Source organism: Oncorhynchus clarkii, chromosome 15, assembly GCF_045791955.1.
Source record: "Oncorhynchus clarkii lewisi isolate Uvic-CL-2024 chromosome 15, UVic_Ocla_1.0, whole genome shotgun sequence".
Classification (NCBI taxonomy): Eukaryota; Metazoa; Chordata; class Actinopteri; order Salmoniformes; family Salmonidae; genus Oncorhynchus; species Oncorhynchus clarkii.
Window position 1 is genome coordinate 23,638,534 of NC_092161.1, and position 25,855 is coordinate 23,664,388.

The 25,855-nt window shown below is 42.4% G+C and overlaps 1 protein-coding gene across 1 annotated transcript in view; it reads right to left on the reverse strand.

Moving 5' to 3' along the window:
- LOC139366743 (WW domain binding protein VOPP1-like) overlaps window positions 1-25,855 on the reverse strand; it is a 94,949-nt gene that overhangs the window by 52,643 nt on the left and 16,451 nt on the right. Inside the window, exon 2 of the mRNA XM_071104439.1 lies at window positions 15,386-15,444. Within this exon, the coding sequence (XP_070960540.1) occupies window positions 15,386-15,444 (59 nt within the window). The remainder of the gene's footprint in view (window positions 1-15,385; window positions 15,445-25,855) is intronic.

A 25,855-nucleotide genomic window follows, 5' to 3' on the forward strand; every position in this document is an offset into this window, starting at 1 on the left:
AATCATGTCTAAACCAATTTAGGATGAAGCGAAATGCTAGTGCCTGAAATACAGTTTAAAGTTTGTTACAGATGGTTCTCCTACGTCTTTCTCTCTTTGTAAGTCGGTTCATTTTATCCGGAATCTTTTACCTTGAATTGAAACCGCACCTGGAATTTTATCCCTATAGCCAGAAGGGAGAGATATGGGAAGCATTGAATTCAGCCGTGGCAATACATTTTGACAATAGGTTAAAGGTTAAAGCAACTGGGATGTTAGTCCATCTACTGAGGTCCAATTTCATTAATTTGAGAGTTATATTACAGTTTGTAGAAATGGTTTTATCTAAGGAAGGAAATATATCTATTCCCAAATATTTTAAATGGGAAACGATTGGGATTCCATAAGTAGAGATGGAGTCCTCCGTCGAGGTCTTGAGAGGCAGAAGGGCTGATTTGGTTAGATTCATTTTATAATTTAAGATTAAGCTGAATTTATCTATGATCTTCAATGCGTTTGGGAGCAATTGAGATCCATTATGTAGATATAGTAAAATATTGTCTGCGTATAATGAGATGAATTGATCAGAAGATTTGAGGGAAATGTGTTATTTCTTTTCATTGATGAATTGCCTGGGCTTCCATGAAAAAGAAAAATAGCAAAGGAAAAAATGTGATTATCTTGTCTGCTGCGTCTAGTAATTATGAACGGAGCAGAGCAGATCTTTCCTGTTATAACTATGGCTGAGGGATTGGCATGTTAGTATTTTAAACATATGAAATTGGAATCAATTCCCATATGTTCCAAGAGAGACCAGAGATATGGCCATTCTAGTCTATCAAAAGCTTTTTCTGTGTCGAGAGATAAAACAGCCCAAGGAGTTGTTGTTTCTGATTAAGCATTTACGATATGTAATAGTCGACGGAGGTTATCCAAAGATAAACCTTCAACAAACCCACTTTTGTCCACGAGGACCAATTTGGGCAAATAAGTCTTGAGATGGGAGGGACGACAACATTTTGCAAAACAGTTTAAAATCTGTGCTTATCAAAGAAGGGGCAATAGTGAGAACACTGGGTGGCATCCTTACCTTTTTGAATAAAAACAAAATTTGTGCTGTATTCACATCTCTCCCAAATTAACCTTTGTGAATTGCTGTGTTAATAATTTCAAACAATAGTGGACCTAATTGATTCAAACATTTCAAATAGACCTCAAGAGGAATACTGTCCCATCCAGGGGATTTGCCTATAGAAGAGTCATTCTTCATTATTTTAGAAAGGACTTACTCTGGCTTGGTGTGGATTTACAATCAGAGGTGTACAGTTTCTTATAGAGGCGGGAGAATCTGATACATTCGGGTTCTGATACTAATTCCCCCGTTTCAGATTCAATAGTTGCGATATCAGCTAATTGATCATTACTGTGTAGCTTGTTGGCCAGTAAAAGACTGGGACGATTACCGTGAAAGTAGTTAGTTGAGTCCAACTATGGATGGCAAACTCTGCTCTCCGTCTTATCAATAAATTAAGGTGTCTCGACTTTAGAAAGAGTAATAGCTACCTGGTCTGGAACAAATTTTTTTTGTTGAGAACGTTAGAAAGCAGTTAACATTTCCAATTCTGATATCTTCTTTAATTGTTATTTATTCAACCCAGATGCAAATGAAGTATAATTATTGTATTAAAACCTTTGGTGGCATTCCACAGAATATGGGGGTCATTGACTGAATTATTATGGATCATTATTAATTAATTTAATTAAATGTCACATTTATCACAGAATGTAGGATTTTTGGGTAATGAAATGATGAAATGCCATCTTGTGGATCTTTTGGGAGATTCTGACATAGTTGGCAGTAGCAAGCGTGATGATCAGACAAGCGCATGTTGAATTTCTATTTTCTTAATGTAGGTGTATATAATATAACATCGATCTGGGAGAATGTCCTGTCTGTTTGAGTAGAATGTGTACTCTTTTGCTTTCAGTTTATGTGCTCGTCAGGCATCAATGACGTTGTAAATCAGAGCGTATACATTGGTTGCGTGTGGATATTGAACTAAGCAAAAAAAGAAACGTCCTCTCACTGTCAACTGCGTTTACTTTCAGCAAACTTAACATGTGTAAATATTTATATGAACATAACAAGATTCAACAACTAAGGCATAAACTGAACAAGTTCCACAGACATGTGACTAACAGAAATGGAATAGGGTGTCCCTGAACAAAGGGGGGGAATGAAAATCAAAAGTAACAGTCAATATCTGGTGTGGCCACCAGCTGCATTAAGTACTGCAGTGCATCTCCTCCTCATGGACTGCACCAGATTTGCCAGTTCTTGCTGTGAGATGTTACCCCACTCTTCCACCAAGGCACCTGCAAGATCCCAGACATTCCTGGGGGGAATGGCCCTAGCCCTCACCCTCCGATCCAACAGGTTCCAGACATGCTCAATGGGATTGAGATCCGGGCTCTTCGCTGGCCATGGCAAAACACTGACATTCCTGTCTTGCAGGAAATCACGCACAGAACGAGCAGTACGGCTGATGGCATTGTCATGCTGGAGGATCATGTCAGGATGAGCCTGCAGGAAGGGTACCACATGAGGGAGGAGGATGTCTTCCCTGTAACGCACAGGGTTGAGATTGCCTGAAATGACAACAAGCTCAGTCCGATGACTGTTATTGTCTTAACGTCACCACCCCAGACCATGACGGACCCTCCACCTCCAAATCGATCCCGCTCCAGTGTACAAGCCTAGGTGTAACGCTCATTGCTTCAACGATAAACGCGTATCCGACCATCACCCCTGGTGACACAAACCGTGACTCGTTAGTGAAGAGCACTTTTTGCCGGTCCTGTCTGGTCCAGCGACGGTGGGTTTGTGCCCATAGGCAACATTGTTGCCGGTGATGTCTGGTGAGGACCTGCCTTACAACAGACCTACAAGCCCTCAGCCCAGCCTCTCTCAGCCTATTGCGGACAGTTTGAACACTGATGGAGGGATTGTGCGTTCCTGGTGTAACTCGGGCAATTGTTGTTGCCATCCTGTACCTGTCCCGCAGGTGTGATGTTCGGATGTAGCGATCCTGTGCAGGTATTGTTACACGTGGTCTGCCACTGCGAGGATGATCAGCTGTCCTGTCTCCCTGTAGCTCTGTCTTAGGCGTCTCACAGTACGGACATTGCAATTTATTTCCCTGGCCACATCTGCAGTCCTCATGCCTCCTTGCCTAAGGCACGTTCACACAGATGAGCAAGGACCCTGGGCATCTTTTTTTGTGTTTTTCAGAGTCAGTAGAAAGGCCTCTTTAGTGTTGTCGTGACGTTGAATTAGTTAATGTGACGACTGCTGTTCATCGAATGATTAAAGTTTCTAATTGAGTGATTAACTGAATCAAGCAATTATTAACTCATTAACCTGGGGCACCATGGGAAAACTAGTTTTTAATTGGAGTTTCTATTTCCCAAATTAACTCAAAGAATATCAGAATATCGATTTTACAACAGCCGCTAATTAACCAGTTGCCTCTACCAATCTCGTTCTGAAAGTCGTATAGCCCGTGAATCTGCACGGACCCGGGTCTCACCAATGAATTCGTACCACACCAATCTTAGTTGAATATTTGTTTACTAAAAAGCTAAAATGATTTAAAAAAAGTACACATAGACAAAACACATTATAGGCTATTGATTAGAACTTAGTATAACGGGCCAACACACTATGGCGCGTGTTACCCATAATGGGGATTTCAAAAGAGAGAGAAAAAAGAAAGTACACAAGAGAAATATACATTTGGGTGAATTTGTCAGCTACGCACTACTCCGGCGCACCTCTCTGAGCGTCCTCCCGATGTCAGTGTCCTTTTTGGCTTAGGAGTCTGTTCCCTCACCCTTTGCTCTGGAAGGGGTCTTCTGAGGACAGACACCTCTGAATGAAACCCTTTAGATACCACAATTTGATGGGAGATGGAGGCTAGGTGGTTTGACTTGAATTCACCCGCTTAGACACAGCTACTCATCCGTAGCTTGGGTAGACAAATATTTCTTTGTCCTCAAACTTGCGTTGCGTTCTGGGTTCGTTGACTTTTTAGACCTTGTTGCAGCTTGGGTCACGTAGTCTTGTCTGTAAATTCTATACTCACAGGTTTTATACACTTGGGTCAGAAGTGGGCGTAACCGCCTTTAGGGCAATTCTCTGGGCGTACCAAGTTAATGAGGCAAGGTCTAGATTTGATTCAAATCCAATTTTAGTCAACTAACTTAACATTTCATCTTCCCCAAAACATTCTCTTTGATTTGGATATTTTCCATACAACGTACAATGTATAAACATCAAACATCTACTAGGAAAACTCTTCACATTACAATGTTTTCGTAATAACGTCATCTATTAACCTTTAATAACAAAACAAAAATGACATACATTTTCATATTCCATCTATTGTCATGACCACCATTGTGGCTGACGGAAACCATTGTTCCAAAGTCCCTTTATTTCATGTTTAATGTTCTGAGGCTGGTTCTCCATAGTAACAGGACAGTCATGACAGTGTCCTAAATTGTCATAACTGTGACCTTAATTGCATACCGTCTGTAAGCTGTTAGTGTCTTAACGACCGTTCCACAACCCCGCATGTCCAAATTGGCATTCATGAATTAAGTTAATTCCAACAATTTGCTATTCAGAGAATCAAAAAATGTAGGATCTTGTGAATTTGGAAACATGTGAAACATGAATAAAAAGGCTATTTTCTTTACATTATGGATGCATTTAAGGAAAGTGATTCTGCCTTCTCGGTCTTCGCCTTTACCAAGGATGGTGATTGAGTTTCTTATGTATCATTATGATTACACCCTTAGTTTTGTTTAGAGCTGATTAAAAAGCAGCCAGTTTGAACAAATGGTTCTGTATTCTATGTGGATAATTTTGGAGCAGGTGTGTGACTTGGAGCATTGCTAAATCAATATGCTTTCTTGCTTGGATATCAAGACAGCTGGAACGTTTGATAGAACAATTTAGGCCTTTCAAATTCCAAGAGATTAGCGAGCGGTGTCATAGTTTATCAGAAAGGAATGCTATATTAATGATATCAATTGTTATATTTCATGTTGATAAGCCCATGGATGTGTAAAAAAAAAGCAGGACCCACAGGGAAACCCACCCATTTGTCATTCTCCACCCAGAAAACCCTCCCTGTAAACCCCCCCCCCCTTCCCTGACCCCCTCCTCCCTAGCCACAGCCCCCCCTCCCCAGTTCCCCCTGCCCTGCACCATCATTACAGGGATGCAGCATAACTGTGAGTGGCAGCCTTAGATATGGAGACTCTTAAGCAGTATACTTTTCTGACCCATCCAATCAATAATAAATTAGACTACATTATATAGAGCAGGGATGGGTAACTCCAGTCCTCAGTGCCTGCTTGGTGTCACACGTTTGCCCCAGCTAACACACCAGACTCCAATAATCAACTAAATCATGATCTTCAGTTTAGAATGCAAATACACTGAACAAAAATATAAAACGCAACATGTAAAGTGTGGTCCCATGTTTCATCAGCTGAAATAAAAGATTCCAGAAATGTTCCATACACACACAAAATGTATTTCTCTCAAATTTGCTGCACAAATTTGTTTACATCCCTGTTAGTGAGAATTTTTCCTTGCCATGATAAATCATCCACCTGACAGGTGTGGCTTATCAAGAAGCTGACTAAAGAGCATGATCATTACACAGGTGCACCTTGTGCTGGGGACAATAAAAGGCCACTAAAATGTGCAGTTTTGTCACACAACACAATGCCACAGATGTCTCAAGTTGAGGGAGCATGCAATTGGCATGCTGATTGCAGTGTCTACCAGAGCTGTTGCCAGAGAATTAAATGTTTCTCTATAAGCCACCTTCAATGTTGTTTTAAAGAATTTGGCAATACGTCCAACTGGCCTTACAACAGCAAACAACGTGCATGACGTTGTGTGGGCGAGCAGTTTGCTGAGGTCAACATTGGCGGTGGGGTTATGGTACGGTCATGCATAAGCTACAGACAACAAACACAATTGCATTTTATCGATGGCAATTTTATTGCACATAAATATCGTAACGAGAACCTGAGGCCCATTTAGGCCCAAGTCATTGTCTGTAGTTTTTTTCAACTTAGTATACGTTTGTTTTAAAACTATGAAGGCGTGGCATTTCTAATGAATTATTTATTTTTCAAGGTATCTGTGACCAACAGATATTGACTGTATTCCCAGTCATGTGAAATCCATAAATTAGGGCCTTTTGAATTTATTTAAATTTACTGATTTCCTCATATGAACTGTAAAATCAATGAAATTGTTGCATGTTGCATTTATATTTTGGTTCAGTATAGTTTAAATGAACTGTGTTTACTAGGGATGGGGAAAAAGTGTGACACGACTCCGGCCCCCGAAGACTGGAGTTGCCCTCCCTGGTATGATGAGTCTCATATAGACGCTCCAGCAGACTCCTCTTCTTAATAAACTAAGCTTCTACACTATGCTATCCTCGATTCCCCTCTGAGGTACACCTGCTGTGCAGACAGAAACAAAGTCAAATTTGATGCCTCCCGCGACAGCCTTCGGAAGATTTTCTTATGAAAATGGGCCCCTAGCTACAGTACATTGATAAGGTATACTATGAGTTATGTCAGGCAGGCCTATGTTATAAAGCCATTGTAATTGGAGGGCTGGTGTGTGTGTGTGACGAGACACTCCGAGCGGCAATTGATGGGGTTGGAAAGTGGCGCAGTGACTGGCTCCAGACAGACATGTATGTACTGTATCATTTGTAATCCGCTGGTTCCTGTCACGCGTGGCGATGGTCGGATATGAATAAGGGAACAAGAGAAAAATGAGAGAAACCCGAGAGGGAGATTAAGTAATTTACGAGCCAGCACAGTCAATCCAAGGTCCTCTCTAATCATTAAACCCAGGATTTTACCCCAATGCAAATGTTAAATCTGAAAGGGGGGGGGAGTAAAGGAGACAGAGATATGACAAAGAGAGGGAGAGAAGTAGACAGGCATGAGACTGGGAGAGAGAGAGGGAGAGGGACTGGGGAGAGACAGACCGAGAGTCAGGAGAATGAGCGCAAAACTAGTCATCAGAAAACAGAAAAGAAAAAGAGTGGAAAAAACCCCATGCTCATAAACCTGTAATAAGTCAATTTCACTTCCGTCTTTTCATTTCACTTCCGTCTCTTCGCAGCAATTCAGATTTCATTCTTCAAAAGGTTCCCTGAACATTTGACGAGGTTTCTGTGAATTAGGAATGTTGGAAACATTCTCCAGCTTCCTCTCTCTTTCCTTCCTGCCCTTACTCTGATTTATTGGTCTTGTGAATAAAATCTAACACAGCAGAACCAGCCATAGAAGTCAGTGAAGACAGTTTCTCACGTTAAAAGTTGCACATTAAAAACACTTGCTCCAAGAGTACAGGATGGGTACATTACTTCCCTGGCTGTCACACTCAATTGGCAATGAACATTTTCCATAACAGTGGGAGAGAAATGTGGCAGTCATCATCAGGACATTAGGGTTGATATCAGGGACCAGCCGGGAGCCACACTTCACCCCATCGTCCTCTGATTGTTCACAACAAAGTATTGTAGGTGGTGGGTCGAAGCTGGAAAACAAGAAGTTTATTGATCCCCGTTGGGGTCGCCTTCAATTCTTGCACATTTTCTCATAAAAAGTATGTTTCAACAGTGTCTGCTCAGGTACATTTTCCAAACTTGGAACCTGTCAGAACTCCCGTACATACTGCTCGTGACAAATATCGCCAATGGCCTACTTCCATCTACGACGTTAACAGTCTCGTGTGAAAACACGAGCTGCTGTCTGATGAAGGGGAACAGATATAGTTAGCTACCAAAGACTGAAATCAGATACATATGTTTGAGTGCACTTGAAATGACAATTAAATACATTTTAATTCTTTGTAGCACAACAAAATGTGGAGGGGTGTGAATACTTTAAGGCACTGTACATTCGAACGAAGAACACGATCAAACGGTGTTTCACCATTTATTGAGTACAGGGACAAATAGCAAAGTTGTCTCAGGCAGAATCTAAGTATAATGTAACCTACCAATCAATTATTGGAACAGTGACCCATTTTGTTGTTTTCGCTTTGTACTCCAACACTTTTGAAATTATACAATGACTATGAGGTTAACGTGCAGACTGACAGCTTTAATGTGAGGGTATTTTCATCCATATCTGGTGAACCATTTAGAAATTACAGCACTTTTTGTACATAGTCCCTCCATTTTAGGGGAACAAAAGTATTGGGGCAAATGAACTTATACTGAACAAAAAAGTATGTAAAGTGTTGGTCCCATGTTTCATGAGCTGAAATAAAAGATCCCAGAAATATTCCATACACTCAAAAATCGTATTTCTCTCAAGTCTTTTGTTTACATTCCTGTTAGTGAGCACTTCTCCTTTGCCAAGATAATCCATCTACCTGACAGGTGTGGCACATCAAGAAGCTGATTAAACAGCATGATCATTACACAGGTGATATGTGTAGTATTTGATCCCATATTCCTAGCACGCAATGATTACATCAAGCTTGTGACTACAAACCTTTGAATGCATTTGCTGTTTGTTTTGGGTGTGTTTCAGACTATTTAGTGCCCAATAGAAGTTAATGATAAATAATGTATTGTATCATTTTGGAGTCACTTTTATTGTAAATAAGAATATAATGTGTTTCTAAACATATCTATATTAATTTGGGTGCTACCATGATTATGGATAGTTCTCGATGAATAATGATGAGTGAGAAAGCACAAATATCATACCCCCAAGATATGCTAACTGTAACGGTTTTCTTTAGGTGAAGTAGAGGCGGACCAAAATGCAGCGTGGTGGTTATTCATGTTCTTTAATTTATAAAGGCACTAAACATGAAATAACTAACAAAAACAACAAACATGAGAAAACCTAAAACAGTCCTATCTGATGCAAACACAAAGACAGGAACAATCACCCACAAACACACAGTGAAACCCAGGCTACCTAAGTATGATTCTCAATCAGAGACAACTAATGACACCTGCCTCTGATTGAGAACCATACTAGGCCGAAACATAGAAATAACCCAAAACATAGAAGAACAAACATAGACTGCCCACCCAACTCACGCACTGACCATACTAAATAAATACAAAACAAAGGAAATACAGGTCAGAACGTGACACTAACCTCTCACGATTCCAATAACAGGGATTAGGATATTTTTTGCGTCTAACGTTCTCACTCATTATTCAGGCCTCATTCAGGACTATCCGTAATCATTGTAGCATCCACATTAATGTACTGTATCATTGTGTCATTTCAAATCCTAAGTGCTGGAGTACAGAGCCAAAATATGGAAAAAAATGCTTCACTGGCCCAATAATTAAGGAGGACACTGCATATCAAGTGCTGTGGAGGGCACAATATTACAATGTTGCAGTCCAGAAATTATAGCTTATCCATCTATGCCAAAAGCCTGGGCCTCTGATGGAGTCTGTAGATCTGTCATCAACACATGCTTCAGTATTTCCGCTTCTCTCTAGGAGCATTTGTGTGCCCAGGCCCCATAGGCATATAGAAAGGATTCCACCCTGGTCACCAATGAAGCTGACCAGTATAGAGTGGCTTCAACAGAAAGCAATCTAAAGCCTCTGTGGTCCAGACACGAAAACTACCATCTATAGCAAAAGCCTGGGCTCCTGACAGGGTCAATAGAATTCTCCCCACTGCATGTTTAAATAGTAAAATATTCTGTTTGTCACCTGTTAAACTGATACTACATTGAATTTAGTCTTCGAGATGCTCAAACAAGCACTTGCATCTGTAGTTGGTGTTCTTCAACTCTAAAATGCACTAGACTGTAAGACAAAACCCACAAAGAAAAGACAACAGGCAAATACATATGTGGTCTTTGTCTAAATAGTGACGGCAGGGCTAGTTCAAACTGCAGGTCTTGGTGAATAGATCATTGGAGACAAAAGTGAGAGACAATGAATAAAGATGCTCAAACAAGCATCTGTAGTGGCTCTTCTTACATTCTAAAATGCACTAGATCAGGGGTATTCAACTCTTACCCTTCAAGGTACAAGGTCTGGAGCCTGCTCGTTCTGGTCTATTTGATCATTAATTGCAAGCACCTGGTGTCCCAGGTCTAAAACCAGTCCCTGAGAGGGGAACAATTAAAAAATGCAGTGTAATGGGCTTCGAGGTCCAGAGTTGAGTTTGAGGGCACTAGACTGTGTAAGACCAAACCCACAAAGAAAAGACAACAGGCAAAAATGCATGTGGTCCCAATGTCTAAATAGTGATAGTTGAAACTGCAGTCGAATGGTTCTTCTCACAGGTGAGTAAATGACCCCATGCTTGGTGAATAGCACTTGGTTGATCTCTGGGAGCAGGATACAGGAGAGTTGAATAGATCCTGTCATACAAAAGTGAGAGACAAGAATTAATCAAATAAATCGCAGCAAAAGGAATGTAGTGTGCAAGCTAGAAAATGAACATCCTGACAGTCTGAGGCAGGGTGATCTGCAATCATCCTATTTCACTTACTGACAGGGATAAAATGTGGCATTTCTTATTTGTTATGAATGAAATTGGTGGGTCCTGCTTTGATGACTTTATTAGATTTACACTACTTGTCCTATCGGTTTTTGTGGTATTAAATTATTACTTGGATTAAACTAATAGCTAAAACGCTCCTTGTCCCTGAATGACATGCTAGCGATACAGCCATCTTCGAGCTAGTTACCAACATATCTACTTGTAACTAGCAAGCTAGCTACATTACCACGGTTGCTGTTATCTAAGTTGGGAGTCATTTTACAGCATCACGTTTCTATAACTAAATATAGAAACGTGAAATTAGATTACAAAAAATATATATACTTTACCTGATAGCAGTTTGTTGGACGGAGATCGAGATGTCACCAGCTGTCTACTACCTTAGATATGGATAAAGTGATTGGCAGACGTGATCAGCAGAGATAGTACACTAGACTAGATTTTTTTTTACAGTTTAGTACTACGTGGCGTTTGCCTGTCCAGCTAGTGAACATAAAAATATTTGAAAAATTTGCAATTCAACAAACGGAAATGTGTTTAGAAGAAATAAATACACATGATGTAAAAACCAGCTCCTCCCTTCGACAGAAATCGATCATCTGGCGAACTAAAGCAGATAGCTTGCTACAGCTCACCACCTATTTGGGCTGGGGTGGGAATGAGCAGGCACGTGTGTGTGTGTGTGTGTGTCTGTGTATCAACTTTAATTAGCCCTACGTCCAGGATAGATGTGCTTACTTGCAGGTTCCTGCAACAATTAAACAACAATTTGAAACAAAAGATAAGAATACAAACAATGTAAATGGCTCAGTAGAATAGAATTCAATTTTTAGCACAAGTATAATAAAGGAAGGTACAAATTATATGATTTACATGTGTTTTGGGGAAAGGGGGGATTGGGGGGCCAGTGTTTAAGTTGTGTAGTATTTAGCAATAATAAATAAGAGTCCGGTAGCAGCAGTTGTGATGTGTGTGTGTAGCATGAATGTATATGCCCACGTGTGGGTGAGTGTATGTCTGTGTGGGTGTGTGCATGAATGAGTGCATGTGTGCTAAGGTACGGAGAGTCAGTGCAGGCGGTCAAGTCCAGTTAAACTGTTCTGATGGCTTGTAGATAGAAACTGTCTCTAAGCCTGTTGGTAACAGACCTCATGCTCCGATACAGTCTGCCCGATAGTAAGGGATTGAACAGCTCGTGGCTGGGGTGTGTATGGTCCTTGATGATGATGCTTCCTCAGGCACTATTTCAAGTAGATGTTCGGGATGGGTGTGCACACGGACCTGTGATGTACTGGGCCGTCTTCACCACCCGCTGGAGGGCCTTGCGGTCGTGGATGGAGCATTTCCTGTACCAGGCTGTGATGCAACCGGTCAGGCTGCTTTTGATGGTGCAGCGGTAGTATTTGGAGAGGACCCAGGGTGGCATGCGACATTTCTTCAGCCGCCTTAGGAAGTATAGATGCTGTTTAAGCCATCTCGACAAGAGTGGCGGTGTTGTTGGTCCATGTCAAGTCATGGTTGATGTGGACGTCAAGTAACATAAAACAGCTGACTTCACTGCAGCCCCGTTGATGTAGATTGGGGCATGTTCCCTCCTCTGCTTCCTGAAGTCAACAATCAAACTCATTTGTTTTGCTGACATTGAGGGAGAGGTTATTGTCCTGGCACCACAATGCCAGTTCACTTACTTCCTCCCTATAGGCCGACTTGTCGTTGTTGGTTATCAGGCCTACAACGTGGTGTTGTTAGCAAACTTGGAGTTGGTGTCGTGCAAAGCCACGCAGTCGTGGGTGAATAGGGTGCTGCAGTGTGCTGAGGACACTGTGTAAAGAGTCAGTGTGGAGGAGGTGGTGTTCCCGATCCTCACAGCCTGTGGTCTGCCCATAAGGAATGTGTGTGTGTGTGTGTGTGTGTGTGTGTTCGTGTGACAGTGATTATAAAAGAGATAAGTGTCCGACACCTCTCCCAGTCTCACATATACTTCCTTTGCGTCACTCAAACGGATGGGCACGTTTTCCCAATACCGCAACAGCCCCTCACTTCATTACTGCCGAACAAAACTCAGCCACATTATCATTCCGTGCCAGGGCTACGGCTTGCCACATCCCCGGAACAGCACGCTCTACGCGATCGGTAGCATTACATCCAGATGAGTCGGATGATTAGCACCACGTTGGGGTGAAATGCAAATCCAATGTCTATTCCAGGTCCTGGAAAAACACGCCGCTATCTATAATTGGTTCCTGCCCAGTGAACTTCTGCCTGGCCACCTGGGGGGGGGGGGGGGGGGGGACCTGCATCTTAACACCAGAGCACAAAGCTCTTGCTGTGGGTAAATCCCTTCCAGAGCCTGCAGTCAGAGGCTTGTACATTAATCAGGAGCTCTGGGGCCCCTGATGAGCTGCTCTCTAACCAGGGCTGGGACTTTAAGACTAGCCCTTTTCACCCAGACACCAATGGACATCAAACAGCTTGGAGGCATGATGTGATTCACCCATTCCTCTTCTTCACTCCACCGTTTCCTCATGTAAATAATCTGGACGCTAACCACTAGCAGGTAGCCTGGTGGTTAGAGCGTTGTGATTGAATCCCTGAGCTGACAAGGTAAAAATCTGTCGTTCTGCCACTGAGCAAGGCAGTTAACCCACTATTCCCCGGGCGCCACAGCCATGTCGATTAAGGCAGCCACCCGCACCTCTTATTCAGGGTTAAATGCAGAAAACTCATTTCAGGTGTAGGCATTCCGTTGTACAACTGACTAGGTATCCTCTTTCCCCAGTAGATATACAGTAAACTGCCAAAATAAAGGAAACACCAACACTGGAGGGATGCGACACCATTCTTCCACAAGAAATTCCATAATTTGGCGTTTTGTTGATGGTGGAAAATGCAGTGTCAAGGGCTGCTCCAGAATCTCCCATAAGTGTTCAATTGGGTTGAGATCTGGTGACACACACACACACGGCAGGTAGCCTAGCGATTGACACATGATTCTAAGCATGCTGAGATGTTAATTGCTTAATTAACTCAAGAACCACACCTGTGTGGAAGCACCTGCTTTCAATATACTTTGTATCCCTCCTTTACTCAATTGCTTCCTTTATTTTGGCAGTTACTTGTAGTTTAACCTGTATATGATGATGGTAGTGGAGTTTCACTGATCGCACAGCAAAGGACTCTTCGCTTCCTGTGCCCTATCATGGATAACTGCTGGAAATCACGGATAACTCCTGTGCCCTGACTGCTGGAAATAGTTTGATTCCTGCCAATGCCACAGTATGCAGGGAGAAGGATGATGTCAAACGCTGGTTGTCTTCCATTACCTAGGTGATCTCTTCATCGAGGCGCACGCTCTCATTTTAATGAACAACGGCCGACACTGGTAGTTACCAGCGAGGGAGAATGGATGGGCAGCTTAAGCCAGGGAGAAGTGCTGTGGGTCTGAATTAAGGCCCTGGTCAGAGGGAATACAAGATGTCTTAGCTCACTGGAGTGTGACATTAAGCTGCAAAAGCAGGATGACCCATTGTGAAAAGGCCAGTCTCCCACAAACAGTATGTACGGTAAGCCTTGACAAAAACACTTGTGTACACTCGTGGATGAGACGATTGCCTCAACAGACACTGTGCTTCTTCTGAAAAGAAGTGTTAATACGAAAAATTTATTTTTATTGATAAGACACTATCACTTGACTGTACACAACGTTCAAAAGTTTGGGGTCACTTTGAAATGTCCTTGTTTTTGAAAGAAAAGCACATTTATTGTCCATTTAAAATAACATCAAATTGATCAGAAATACAGTGTAGACATTGTTAATGTTGTAAATGACTATTATAGTTGGAAATGGCAGATTTTTTAGGGAATATCTACATAGTCATACAGAGGCCCATTATGAGCAACAGTCAGTCCTGTGTTCCAATGGCACGTTGTGTTAGCTAATCCAAGTTAATCATTTTAAAAGGCTCATTAGAAAACCCTTATGCAATTATGTTCGCACAGCTGAAAACTGTTGTGCTGATTTAAGAAGCAATAAAACTGTCCTTCTTAAGACTAGCTGAGTATCTGGAGCATCAGCATTTGTGGGTTCGATTACAGGATCAAAATGGCCAGCAACAAATACCTTTCTTCTGAAATTTGTCAGTCAATTCTTGTTCTGAGACTTGAAGGCTATTCCATGCGAGAAATTGCCAAGAAATTGAAGATCTCGTACAACGCTGTGTACACTCCCACAGAACAGCGTAAACTGGCTCTAACCAGAATAGAAAGAGGAGTGGGAGGCCCCGGTGCACAACTTAGCAAGAGGACAAGTACATTCGAGTGTCTAGTTTGAGAAACAGATGCCTCAAGTTCTCAACTGGCAGCTTCATTAAATAGGACCTGCAAAACACCAGTCTCCACGTCAACAGTGAAGAGGCGACTCCGGGAGGTTGGCTTTCTAGGCAGTTGCAAAGACAAAGCCATATCTCAGACTGGCCAATAAAAATAAAAGATTAAGATCGGCAAAAGAACAGACACTGGACAGAAGAACTCTGCCTAGAAGGCCAGCATCCCAGAGTCGCCTCTTCACTGTTGACGTGGAGACGGGTGCAATGCCAAGATAATCCATCTACCTGACAGGTGTGGCATATCAAGAAGCTGTTTAATAGCATGATCATTACACAGGTGCACCTTGTGCTGGGTACAATAAAAGGCCACCCTGAAATGTGCAGTTGTCACAACACAATGCCACAGAATTTGAAAAGAATGTAATCGGACATTGTACACCATGTTGTGGCAGGTAGCAGGTTGTACTTACATAAAGTAGATGGGGTATCCACCTTCAAAATACCAGCAAGACTTCTTGGCCTCTATACACTGCAAGAGGGAGAGAAAATAAGTCAGTCCATGCATTCTCTTTTTTATTTTTTTAAAGACTCTCCCTTACCCCAACACAGACCATTTATCCCATAAAGTATGACCTGACATTGGGTTCAGTACATCACCAAGAGCGGTACTTTGCTGAGGCCAAGACGCTTTTGCCGTTTGACAGGAACAAATGACCCGAAAACCTCTCTCGGAACAGCAGAAGTCTGTCAAAAATTTCCTTAAAACAAGTCAAAATGAGGTTCAGTAGTGTGTGTGGCCTCCACATGCCTGTATGACCTCCCTACAACGCCTGGGCATGCTCCTGATGAGGTGGCGGATGGTCTCCTGAGGGATCTCCTCCCAGACGTGGACTAAAGCATCCGCCAACTCCTGGACAGTCTGTGGTGCAACAGACTGGTGGATGGAGCGAGGCATGATGTCCCAGATGTGCTCAATTGGATTCAGGTCTGGGGAACGGGCGAGCCAGTCCATAGCATCAATGCCTTCCTCTTGCAAGAACTGCTGATACACTCTAGCCACATGAGGTCTAGCATTGTCTTGCATTAGGAGGAACCCAGGGCCAACCACACCAGCATATGGTCTCACAAGGGGTCTGAGGATCTCATCTCGGTACCTAATGGAGGATGTTGCAGGCAGCAGAACGTTCTCCACGGCGTCTCCAGACTCTCACGTCTGTCACATGTGCTCAGTGTGAACCTGCTTTCCTCTGTGAAGATCACAGTGGCGAGTTTGCCAATCTTGGTGTTCTCTGGCAAATGCCAAACGTCCTGCACGGTGTTGGGCTGTAAGCACAACCCCCACCTGTGGACGTCGGGCCCTCATATCACCCTCATGGAGTCTGTTTCGGACCGTTTGAGCAGACACATGCACATTTGTGGCCTGCTGGAGGTCATTTTGCAGTGCTCCTGCAAAATGCAGTGCTCCTCCTTGCACAAAGGTGGAGGTAGCGGTCCTGCTGCTGGGTTGTTGCCCTCCTACGGCCTCCTCCACGTCTCCTGATGTACTGGCCTGTCTCCTGGTAGCGCCTCCATGCTCTGGACACTACGCTGACACACAGCAAACCTTCTTGCCACATCTCACATTGATGTGCCATCCTGGATGAGCTGCACTACCTGAGCCACTTGTGTGGGTTGTAGACTCCGTCTCATAACACCACTAGAGTGAAAGCACCACCAGCATTCAAAAGTGACCAAAACATCAGCCAGGAAGCATAGGAACTGAGAAGTGGTCTGTGGTCCCCACCTGCAGAACCACTCCTTTATTGGGGGTGTCTTGCTAAATGCCTATCATTTCCATTTGCACAACAGCATGTGAAATGTATTGTCAATCAGTGTTGTTTCCTAAGTGGACAGTTTGATTTCACAGAAGTGTGATTGACTTGGAGTTACATTGTGTTGTTTAAGTGTTCCCTTTTTTTTTGAGCAGTGTAATTGGTTCAGAGTTTGTTTTGATATTTTAACCTGTGTGTCGTGATCTCGTTTGGTGTGGGGGGACGAAATACATTTATGCACAATGGGCGCAGCCGGTTTGGGTTCCGTGTTACCCCAGAACAGTTGAGACAGTTGCATGCTGGTTTGTAACAGCACAATGGGAGACAGCGTTCTACATCTATCCGCGAGTTGTAGCGTCACACATGAGGTGAAGAAGTCAGTGTTGCAAATTTAGCGACGTAGTCGCTATATGTAGCGAGTATTCAGACCCCTCTAGCAATACATTTTCAAAAAAGCGACTAGCAACAAATCTAGCAACTTTTTCTGGTGTTATTGGAGACTGAGGCTCTGACGTGAAAGCACGTATCGTTCTTACTCTTCTCAACCTCTTACTCTTCTCAACGAGCAGCGGGTGCTGCCGTGCCCCACCCCCCCTAGCACTCACAGGCGGCCCAGCCCTCACGCTGCAGTAATAGCACCCCTCCTCGTCCAGACTGCAAATTAATCGTGCATGTGGAAAGCCACCACTGGTTGATCCCGCCCTGACTTACATTTTCTTTTTTAAACAATTAACCTGAATTAGGGCCAGACTAGTTAGTTTCTCACATTGCCATTGGCAGTTTTTTTCTATTGTCTCTTTTTGGTCCATTTAGATTGTATACAAAACTTTTTTTTTTATGTTATGGTTAAAAATGTTCATGTTGGGGATCACGTGACCCTTGAACGAGATGGCCGCATGAACTAAGAGCTCCGCACAAGTAGTTTCCAATTCATAATCTTACCTCCACTCCAAGTTCACACTCATTTAGCTTTAGCAAGAAAAAGTCATGGCGGCTACAAAAGGCGACACTACAGGTGACATTTTTACCCGGACTCGAGTATTAGCGACGGAAAAAGCATCCAAGAAGAAGCTAGCTTCAGAAAAAAATAGCGCCATTAGCCAGGAGCAAGAGAACCCGCTCCGCCACGAGGCACAACGAATGCCAACCTCGCACTCTGTCGAAGACATCCTTTCTGAGTTGAGATCCCAACGTACAGAACTAAACACTAAATTAGATGCCATTAATTCTCAGCTCAGTGCGATAGGGGGCAAGGTGACAATCCTGGAAAACGCTTTGCCTGACATCAACAACAAGATAACCATAAACGCGGGCGCCTGGACGAGGCAGAGGGGCGAATCCTATCCATGGAAAACTTATTGACAGATGCCATGGAAACAATAGCATATGCTAAAAAGAAAATCGAGCATCTGGAAGAGAAAACAGAGGACCTGGAAAACAGGGGGCGAAGGAATAATTGTGTTCTATTCAATCTGGGTGAAAAAGAAGAGGGAAACATGCCACTGATCCGCTACCTGCAAGACAAACTTCCCGAGTGGCTCCACCTGCCCACCGACAGGCCCATAGAACTCGAGAGAGCTCACCGAGCACTGAGTCCCCCACCAGCAGCCAGACAACCAGCGCGCCCAATCACCATACGTTTCCTGAGATTCACCGACAAGGAACGAGTCCTACAGGCGGCGAAAAACAACACCATCACAGTGGGAAACACCAAACTCGCTTTACACCAGGACCTGTCAGCTGGAATACGCCGAAAGCGCCGAGAATTTGACGAAGTGAAGAAATACTCCATTGACCGAGGCATCTTCAGGGGATTCAAATACCCAAACGAGCTCAGGATTCTTCACCAAGGAGCCTTGCGACACTTCAAAACTCCCGAAGAGGCAAAACGTTTTTTGAAAGACAATCCTGGCCAATGAGAAACAGACCAATGACTAAATGCGATTAATGCCATTACTAAAGGAGGTAAGACGACATATAGCCGATATCCAGAGATCCACCCCCTAAATGTCATTATAGCCGTCCAATTTATATTTATTTTCCTTTAACTGAGAGGGATGGGCTGTATAGCCTAACCTAGGCCTACTAATGTTTCAGCCTACTTTTATTTCCCTGTTTTTTGTTGTTGTTGCTATTATTACCTGGGGTTCCCTATGTCCCTTGGGGAGGTATATGTAGGCTGGGCTATTGATTTTTATTTTTCTCCCCTCTTTTACTGTGGTCTGGACGAGGGAAACTGTGTTATTTACTCAATGCGGGGTGGAGAGGATGAGGCATTTATTTGGTGGGGAGAGGGAGACGTTGTGCGTTGCTAACTGTTCCCGGTTTTTGTTTTATTCGGAACACAGAATTGAGACTGAGCGGGGGGGTAATAGATCCAACGGGATGTGTCGAGTTGTTTGGGAACTCGGCTGGGGTGTTCAGAGATTATTATTTTATGTACACCATTTATTTTCCTTTTATGTGAACGCAGCTGTAATTACTATCCACTTTTACCCAGCGATGACTTGCACTAAAGTTCAATTGCTGCTCGATGACGATGACTAGTACCTTAAATCTATTGACATGGAACTGCCATGGTCTAGGACATGCAATAAAACGAAAAAAGATACTATGTACTCTAAAAAAGGAAAAAGCAGACATTGCGCTATTACAAGAGACACACCTCTGTGATGCTGAACATGCCAAACTCCGCAGAGCTTGGGTGGGACAGGTGTATTTCTCATCTTTCAAATCAAACAGTAGAGGCACAGCCATACTTATCCATAAAAATGTTCCATTCATAATTGACAAAAACATATCTGATCCGGAGGGGAGATTTATTTTGATAACTGGGTCACTGAATGGTCAACCAATTACTATCTTAAACATATACGCCCCTAACACAGATACTCCTGCTTTCATGTCAAAAATTATAACCCTGTTTAATGAGCATTGTGTTTCCTTTGGCGTGGTGGCCGGAGCTTTTAATTGAACCCTCCCCCAACCCTAGACAAATCATCTCAAGTCCCCACCACAAATCCTAGATCTGCAAAGATGTTGAACTCTCTTACTAAAGAGATGGGACTGATAGATATCTGGAGAGAGAATAATAGCTCATCTATGGACTATACATACTACTCTAATGTCCATAACACCTACTCCCGTATAGATTACATTTTTATCCCAAAGAGTTTCATAAATTCAGCCACATGTACAATCGGACCCATAGCACTTTCAGATCACGCCTTTGTCCACCTCCGCTTTGACCTCTGCAAAAACATCCCTAGGTCAAAGAGCTGGAAATTCAACACCTCCATGCTATTAAATGACGAGTTCCATACATTGGTAACTACATGGATAGACAACTACACACAAGACAATAAAGATTCTCCTGTTTCTCCGGCCACAATGTGGGACGCTGCTAAAGCCACACTAAGAGGTCATCTAATTGCATATGCTTCCTCTAAGAAAAAAGCAATGGAAGCACACAGGCTAGATCTTGAGAGGGAGCTGGAATGCTGTGAAAAAATACATAAACAATCCCTAGACAGCACTTCCTGGAGTCATCTTAAAGCAGCCAAAGCCAAACTGAATTTGGACTACACTCGGGAGATAAAAAAAAAAGTTTTCTTTACTAAACAGAAATACCATGAGTATAGCAATAGGCCCAGTAGATTGCTTGCTTACCAATTAAAAAAGGAGCAGTCAGAGCGTACAATCATGGCTATCCGAACAGCAGAGGACGAGGTCACATATGACCCAAAAAAGATCAATTTAACTTTTCATGATTTTTACTGCAAACTATATACCTCTGAGAGAAAACACACGGAGGCAGAACTCCACTCTTTCCTAGAGGGAATCTCGCTACCTAAACTATCAGAGACCGACCAGGAAGATCTCAACTCCCCCTTCACTCCTGAGGAGATCCTGGAGGCAATTACCTCCATGCCACCTAATAAGTCCCCAGGCCCAGATGGATTCCCCAGAGAGTTCTACAAAGCTTTTTGGCCCCAGCTCAGCCCTATCTTCATGCCAATGCTGGAGGATTTTTGCAAAAACGGAGTTCTCCCAGACTCAATGCACACAGCTCGCATTACAGTGTTGCTAAAAAAGGACAAGGACCCCCTATCCTGCTCGTCCTTCCGGCCCATAAGCTTGTTGGATTTCGACTATAAAATAATTACCAAATTGCTCGCCAAAAGACTAAACACTCTTCTTTCCAAAATAATAAAAGCGGACCAAACTGGATTTATTAGAGACAGATACTCTTCTGATAACATTCACCGTCTTTTTGATATTATTGATCAAGTAAACGCACAAAAGACCCCTGTCCTGCTGGCTTCACTGGATGCTGAGAAGGCGTTTGACAGGATGGAGTGGAGCTTTCTGTTTTCAGTCTTAGAAAAGTTCAATATGGGCCCAAATTTTATTAAATGGATCAAATCACTATACTCTCATCCAAATGCCATGGTGACTACTAATGGACTGAACTCTGACAGATTCCCTCTGGAACGGGGCACAAGACAAGGGTGCTCGCTGTCCCCCCTGCTCTACTTGTTGGGGGCGGAGCCTCTGGCAGAGCTGATAAGGAGCAATCCAAGTATTATGGGTGTTTCTGCAGGTGGCCTGCAGCACAAGATTTCGCTTTACGCGGATGATGTCTTGCTCTACATATCCAACCCTGAGAAATCCCTCCCTCTCATTTTAGACACAATTGCTCAGTATGGCAAGTTTTCAGGTTATAAGATCAATTTTAACAAATCCACTGTCTGCCCTCTCAATATTACACTCACCAGCTCTATGAAGACACTTTGTCCTTTCCAATGGAAAACACAGGGGTTTCAATACCTCGGGATCTTCATAACACCAGATCTGAATAGCCTTTTTAAGGAAAATTATCTTCCACTCCTGGATCGAATCAAGAACGATCTCCAAACCTGGATCTCCCTCCCAATTAGCTTAGTAGGAAGAATTAATGTAATCCGTATGAACGTCCTCCCTAGACTAAACTACTTATTTCAGATGCTCCCATGCTATCTCCCAGTTTCCTTCTTCAAAACAACTAACCAAAGCATCACCAAATTTATATGGGGCAATAAAAACCCTAGGATCAAGTTTTCCACTTTATCAAAACCTGAATCTAAAGGGGGTCTTGCCCTTCCCTCCCTTCAACTGTACTACTGGTCTGCCCAAATCCGCAACATGCTAACATGGATCACAAACAGACAAGAGTCAACGTGGATTCAGATAGAAGCCCAATCCTGTGGTTCATTGCCCTTAAGCTCAATTATATTCATTAATAACTTTAGTGAAGTGGGCAACATAGCCAAAACCTTTGCGATTTACAGCACCCTACTAGCGTGGAGGGACTGTAAGAAATACCTGGGCATTTCCTCCCAAATATGTTCTCACTCACCTATAGTAGGCAACCCAGACTTGCCAAAAGCCCTGAGGGATGCCAACTTTAATCTTTGGCATACTCTAGGAATCAGGACCTTTTCAGACCTATTTCATCAGAAAACCACTACACTGAAATCCTTTCAAGAGCTCTGCAGTGAATTCGATGTGCCAAGATCATTTTTTCAAATATCTTCAAATTAATTTCCTCATTTACCTCCAAGAGGAGGTTTAGAACTCAGTTGAATGAAGTTGAAACCCTTCTTGTCACAGCACAATCCATTAAAGGCAAAATATCTTACATCTATAGACTCCTTTCTGAGAAAGGAAGCTCCTCCTTTACTCCTTTGAAAATAATCTGGGAAAAGGACCTTGGTCTGACTATCAGTGATGAGTTATGGGCGGAGGTTTGCGACAGGGTATACTGCTCCTCTACCAGTGTAAAAATGAAAGAATCTAATTACAAATTTTTGTACAAATTTTATTATACTCCTTTGAGACTCCATAGAATGAAAACAGATATGTCTCCTAACTGTAAAAGATGTACCTCTGAAAGTGGAACCTATATGCATGTATTTTGGAGCTGTAGGGAGATTGCCAGATTCTGGCAATCTGTACATACTGCTCCACAGAAAATACTAGAGGTACAGTTTGATATGACCCCGTGTATCTATCTTCTTAATGCCCAGCAGGACTTTGTTCTTGATCCTGACAGAGAAAATTTGCTTATGACTATTACATACTTTGCTAAGAAATGTATTATTCTATTGTGGGCCTCTAATACCCCTCCTACATTTAAAATGTGGATTGACCAGATTGTTGACTTTCTTCCTCTTGAAAAGCTCACTTTTGACCTCCACAAGAGACAGCCCAAGTTTGATAGACTCTGGTCTTCACTATTCAACTATATTTCAAACTGGACAGAGTGAACGGGGTGACTAGGGAAATGCGCAGATACATGTTGTGTAAGGTACTGTAAAACCTAAAAACGAATTATTGGCCCGTCGTCTCAGCGAATGCTTGAAATAGCTGATAAGAACCTTGATAGTGCTGCTGCAAGTGTTATATGTTTTTTTTTTTGGTTTTGTTTTTTGTGTTTTTATTTTAATTTAGTTTTTGAGTACGTGTGCGTAGGTGTGTGTGTGTGTATGTATATGTGCGTATGTATGTACGTACGTATGTGTGTATGTATGTATATATATATGTACCAAGGAAAATATATAGATTAAGAAAAATAAATGCTTTTATTTGACTTTATCATTCATTTTAATTGTATTTTTATTTTTTCAAAAGTATTATTATTTTATTTTTTTTTATTTTTTTTAAAGCCTGTCACATCTGTGAATGTGGAATGTGTTCTGTTGGTTGATTGAAAAACAAGAAAACTTAATAAAACTTTAAATTGAAAAAAAAAAAAAAAAATGTTCATGTTTTAATGTGACTTGTTGTAGGCTCCTAAGTGGACCATAAGGTTAAAAACAAAAACAAATTAAGAAAACTAAAAAAAAACTTTTTTTAAACGAAGTAACTCTACCAGAGTGTCTCTTTTGGGTCACTTTTTCCAGTCCCAAGCCCGGATAAAGGAGGAGGGTTGGAATTGTGACAAAGAAAATCAACAGAAGAAATTTCATTTGTAGTTCTAAACATATTTAGGATGTTTTTTAATCACTTTTTCTCTCTCCTAAAGTGTCCATCAAAATTACATTGCCAATTGTACAAATTAGGTGATGTTATTTAGAAACTTCAAGCGACTTTTAGGACAGCCAATAGCTACTTTCCTTACTGAGGAGTTGGCAACACTGGATAAAGTTACACTTGTATCCAATTCACTAGTAAATGTTTGCTATCAGATATCTTACAATGGCTTTCTCAAAGAGCTCTGGATAAGTTTATTTTTTTCCCCCTGCGCTTCCTACTAGCGTTTTTCCCCTCCATGTACACATGCTGCTCTTCCTTCAGAAAACTATGCATCACAACTTCATTCATTTGTACAATTTATTTGGTTCTCTTGCTTGTAAATGTCCTCACTCACTGAAAATGACTTTCGGTGGCGTCTAGCTATACTTGTATATATTTAGCTAACAGGGTCTGTGATTTCGCTATTAGTTTGTGCTAATTCTGTTAGCATTTCTTGCATTTTTAGTGTGCTATGCTTGTAATACCGTACATTTCCGGGATCAGAGAAGGACGGTAAGACAATATGAAAATCTGGATACCGCCCATGCCTATTGGAGACACTATATAAGGCCTTCCTTCTAAACTAAATCTGCAGTTATTTCAGGCTTCATCCATGCTTTCAATAACCTCCATTCTCTGTCAACCTAGTGCTAGACGAATCAGCATATGCTCTGGGCTTCACCATTTAAGATATGTTCTCGGTCTAATTGGATAAGAATTTGAGACGGTCTTACGATAAAGAGCATACCAACAAACCCATTTCAGAGCAGCGGGCTGTCTGCCTGCATCCCATTACACCGGGTTTCGTTCATCTGGGCAGGACTGTCATTTAATAATCAATACGCCTTCCGGCTACACTACGCAGCTGCCGCCAACTGCCCTCTATCAAAATGCAGACCGAAGCCCGTCTTTGTAAGATGAGGAAATAGAAAAAAAGATGATGGAAAGGAGAGAGAGCGAGAAGGGAATATGTCCTAGACTAAACTGTGAGTCTGTTATGCACAAGGCCAGGCGTAGCCTCAAATGCTTTATGTGCAAGTAATGTTTTTCATTAAAAAATGAGACACTGAAGCTTCTAAAGATAAATGAAACAGCTCTGCTCACATATGAAAACATGTTGGTTATTCATGCAGTACTGTAACTGGGATGCTTTTCAGTGTCAAGATGATCTGTTTGCCCATGAGCAAATGAACACATTTTATCCCTGTATGTTAACCCATGCAAATAGTTTTGCTGTTTTAAATCATACATACTGGTTCTTTCCTAGACAGCTGTGGCTTTGTGCAACACACAATGCCGTCCTCCACCTCAGGAAAGGTTTGCAGCTGTGTCCTTGAAAAGGGAGTCTTTGATTTGAATAATTATGTGTTGTCAGAGTCATTTATATGATACCACCTTGTCAAGGACATGTTGCAAAGCTGTTCACTCTGCCTTTCCGTAATTCTCCTCGACTTTCACAGATTTGGCAAGCTCTGTGTGTTGTCTAAATAAAACAAATGGATGCCCCTTATTTGCTCTTCCGTGTAACTTTGAGTAAGTCCCCATCCACTGTATAGTAATATAATTCATATAAAAGGCTATACAATGGGTATCATGTGGGTATACCTGGGCTGCATCTCAATAGTCTAATGCGGCTTGCACAGAATTGGCACCCATGCCCTACTGCTCTCACCTGCCCAGTCCTGGAAAAAGATGAGGAGAGGCGCCACTTTAGTTCAGACTATTGAGATGCATCCACAGACAAAGCTCATTGAGGTGAGAGATGAAGTAAATAAGACAATGAAGCCTGGTCTGTCTTCCGAGAAGTGTGGTTGACACAAAAACCCACTTCCACAGCAGCTTCATTAGAGAAGTGAAAAGGGGCGCCGACCGACGGGTTGGGGAAAGGTCATGGGCACGTAATTAACAGTTCCCATCAGTGGAGACCTTTTCTGCCGCACCACGCCAGTCGCACACCAGCCATGAGGGGCAGGTTGGGGTGATATTTTCTCCCCAGGAATCCCTTTTGTGGTTTGTGCCATGGGCCTAAAAAAGGGAAGGGTTGGGTGTTTTCACACAATGCGTGCCCACTGA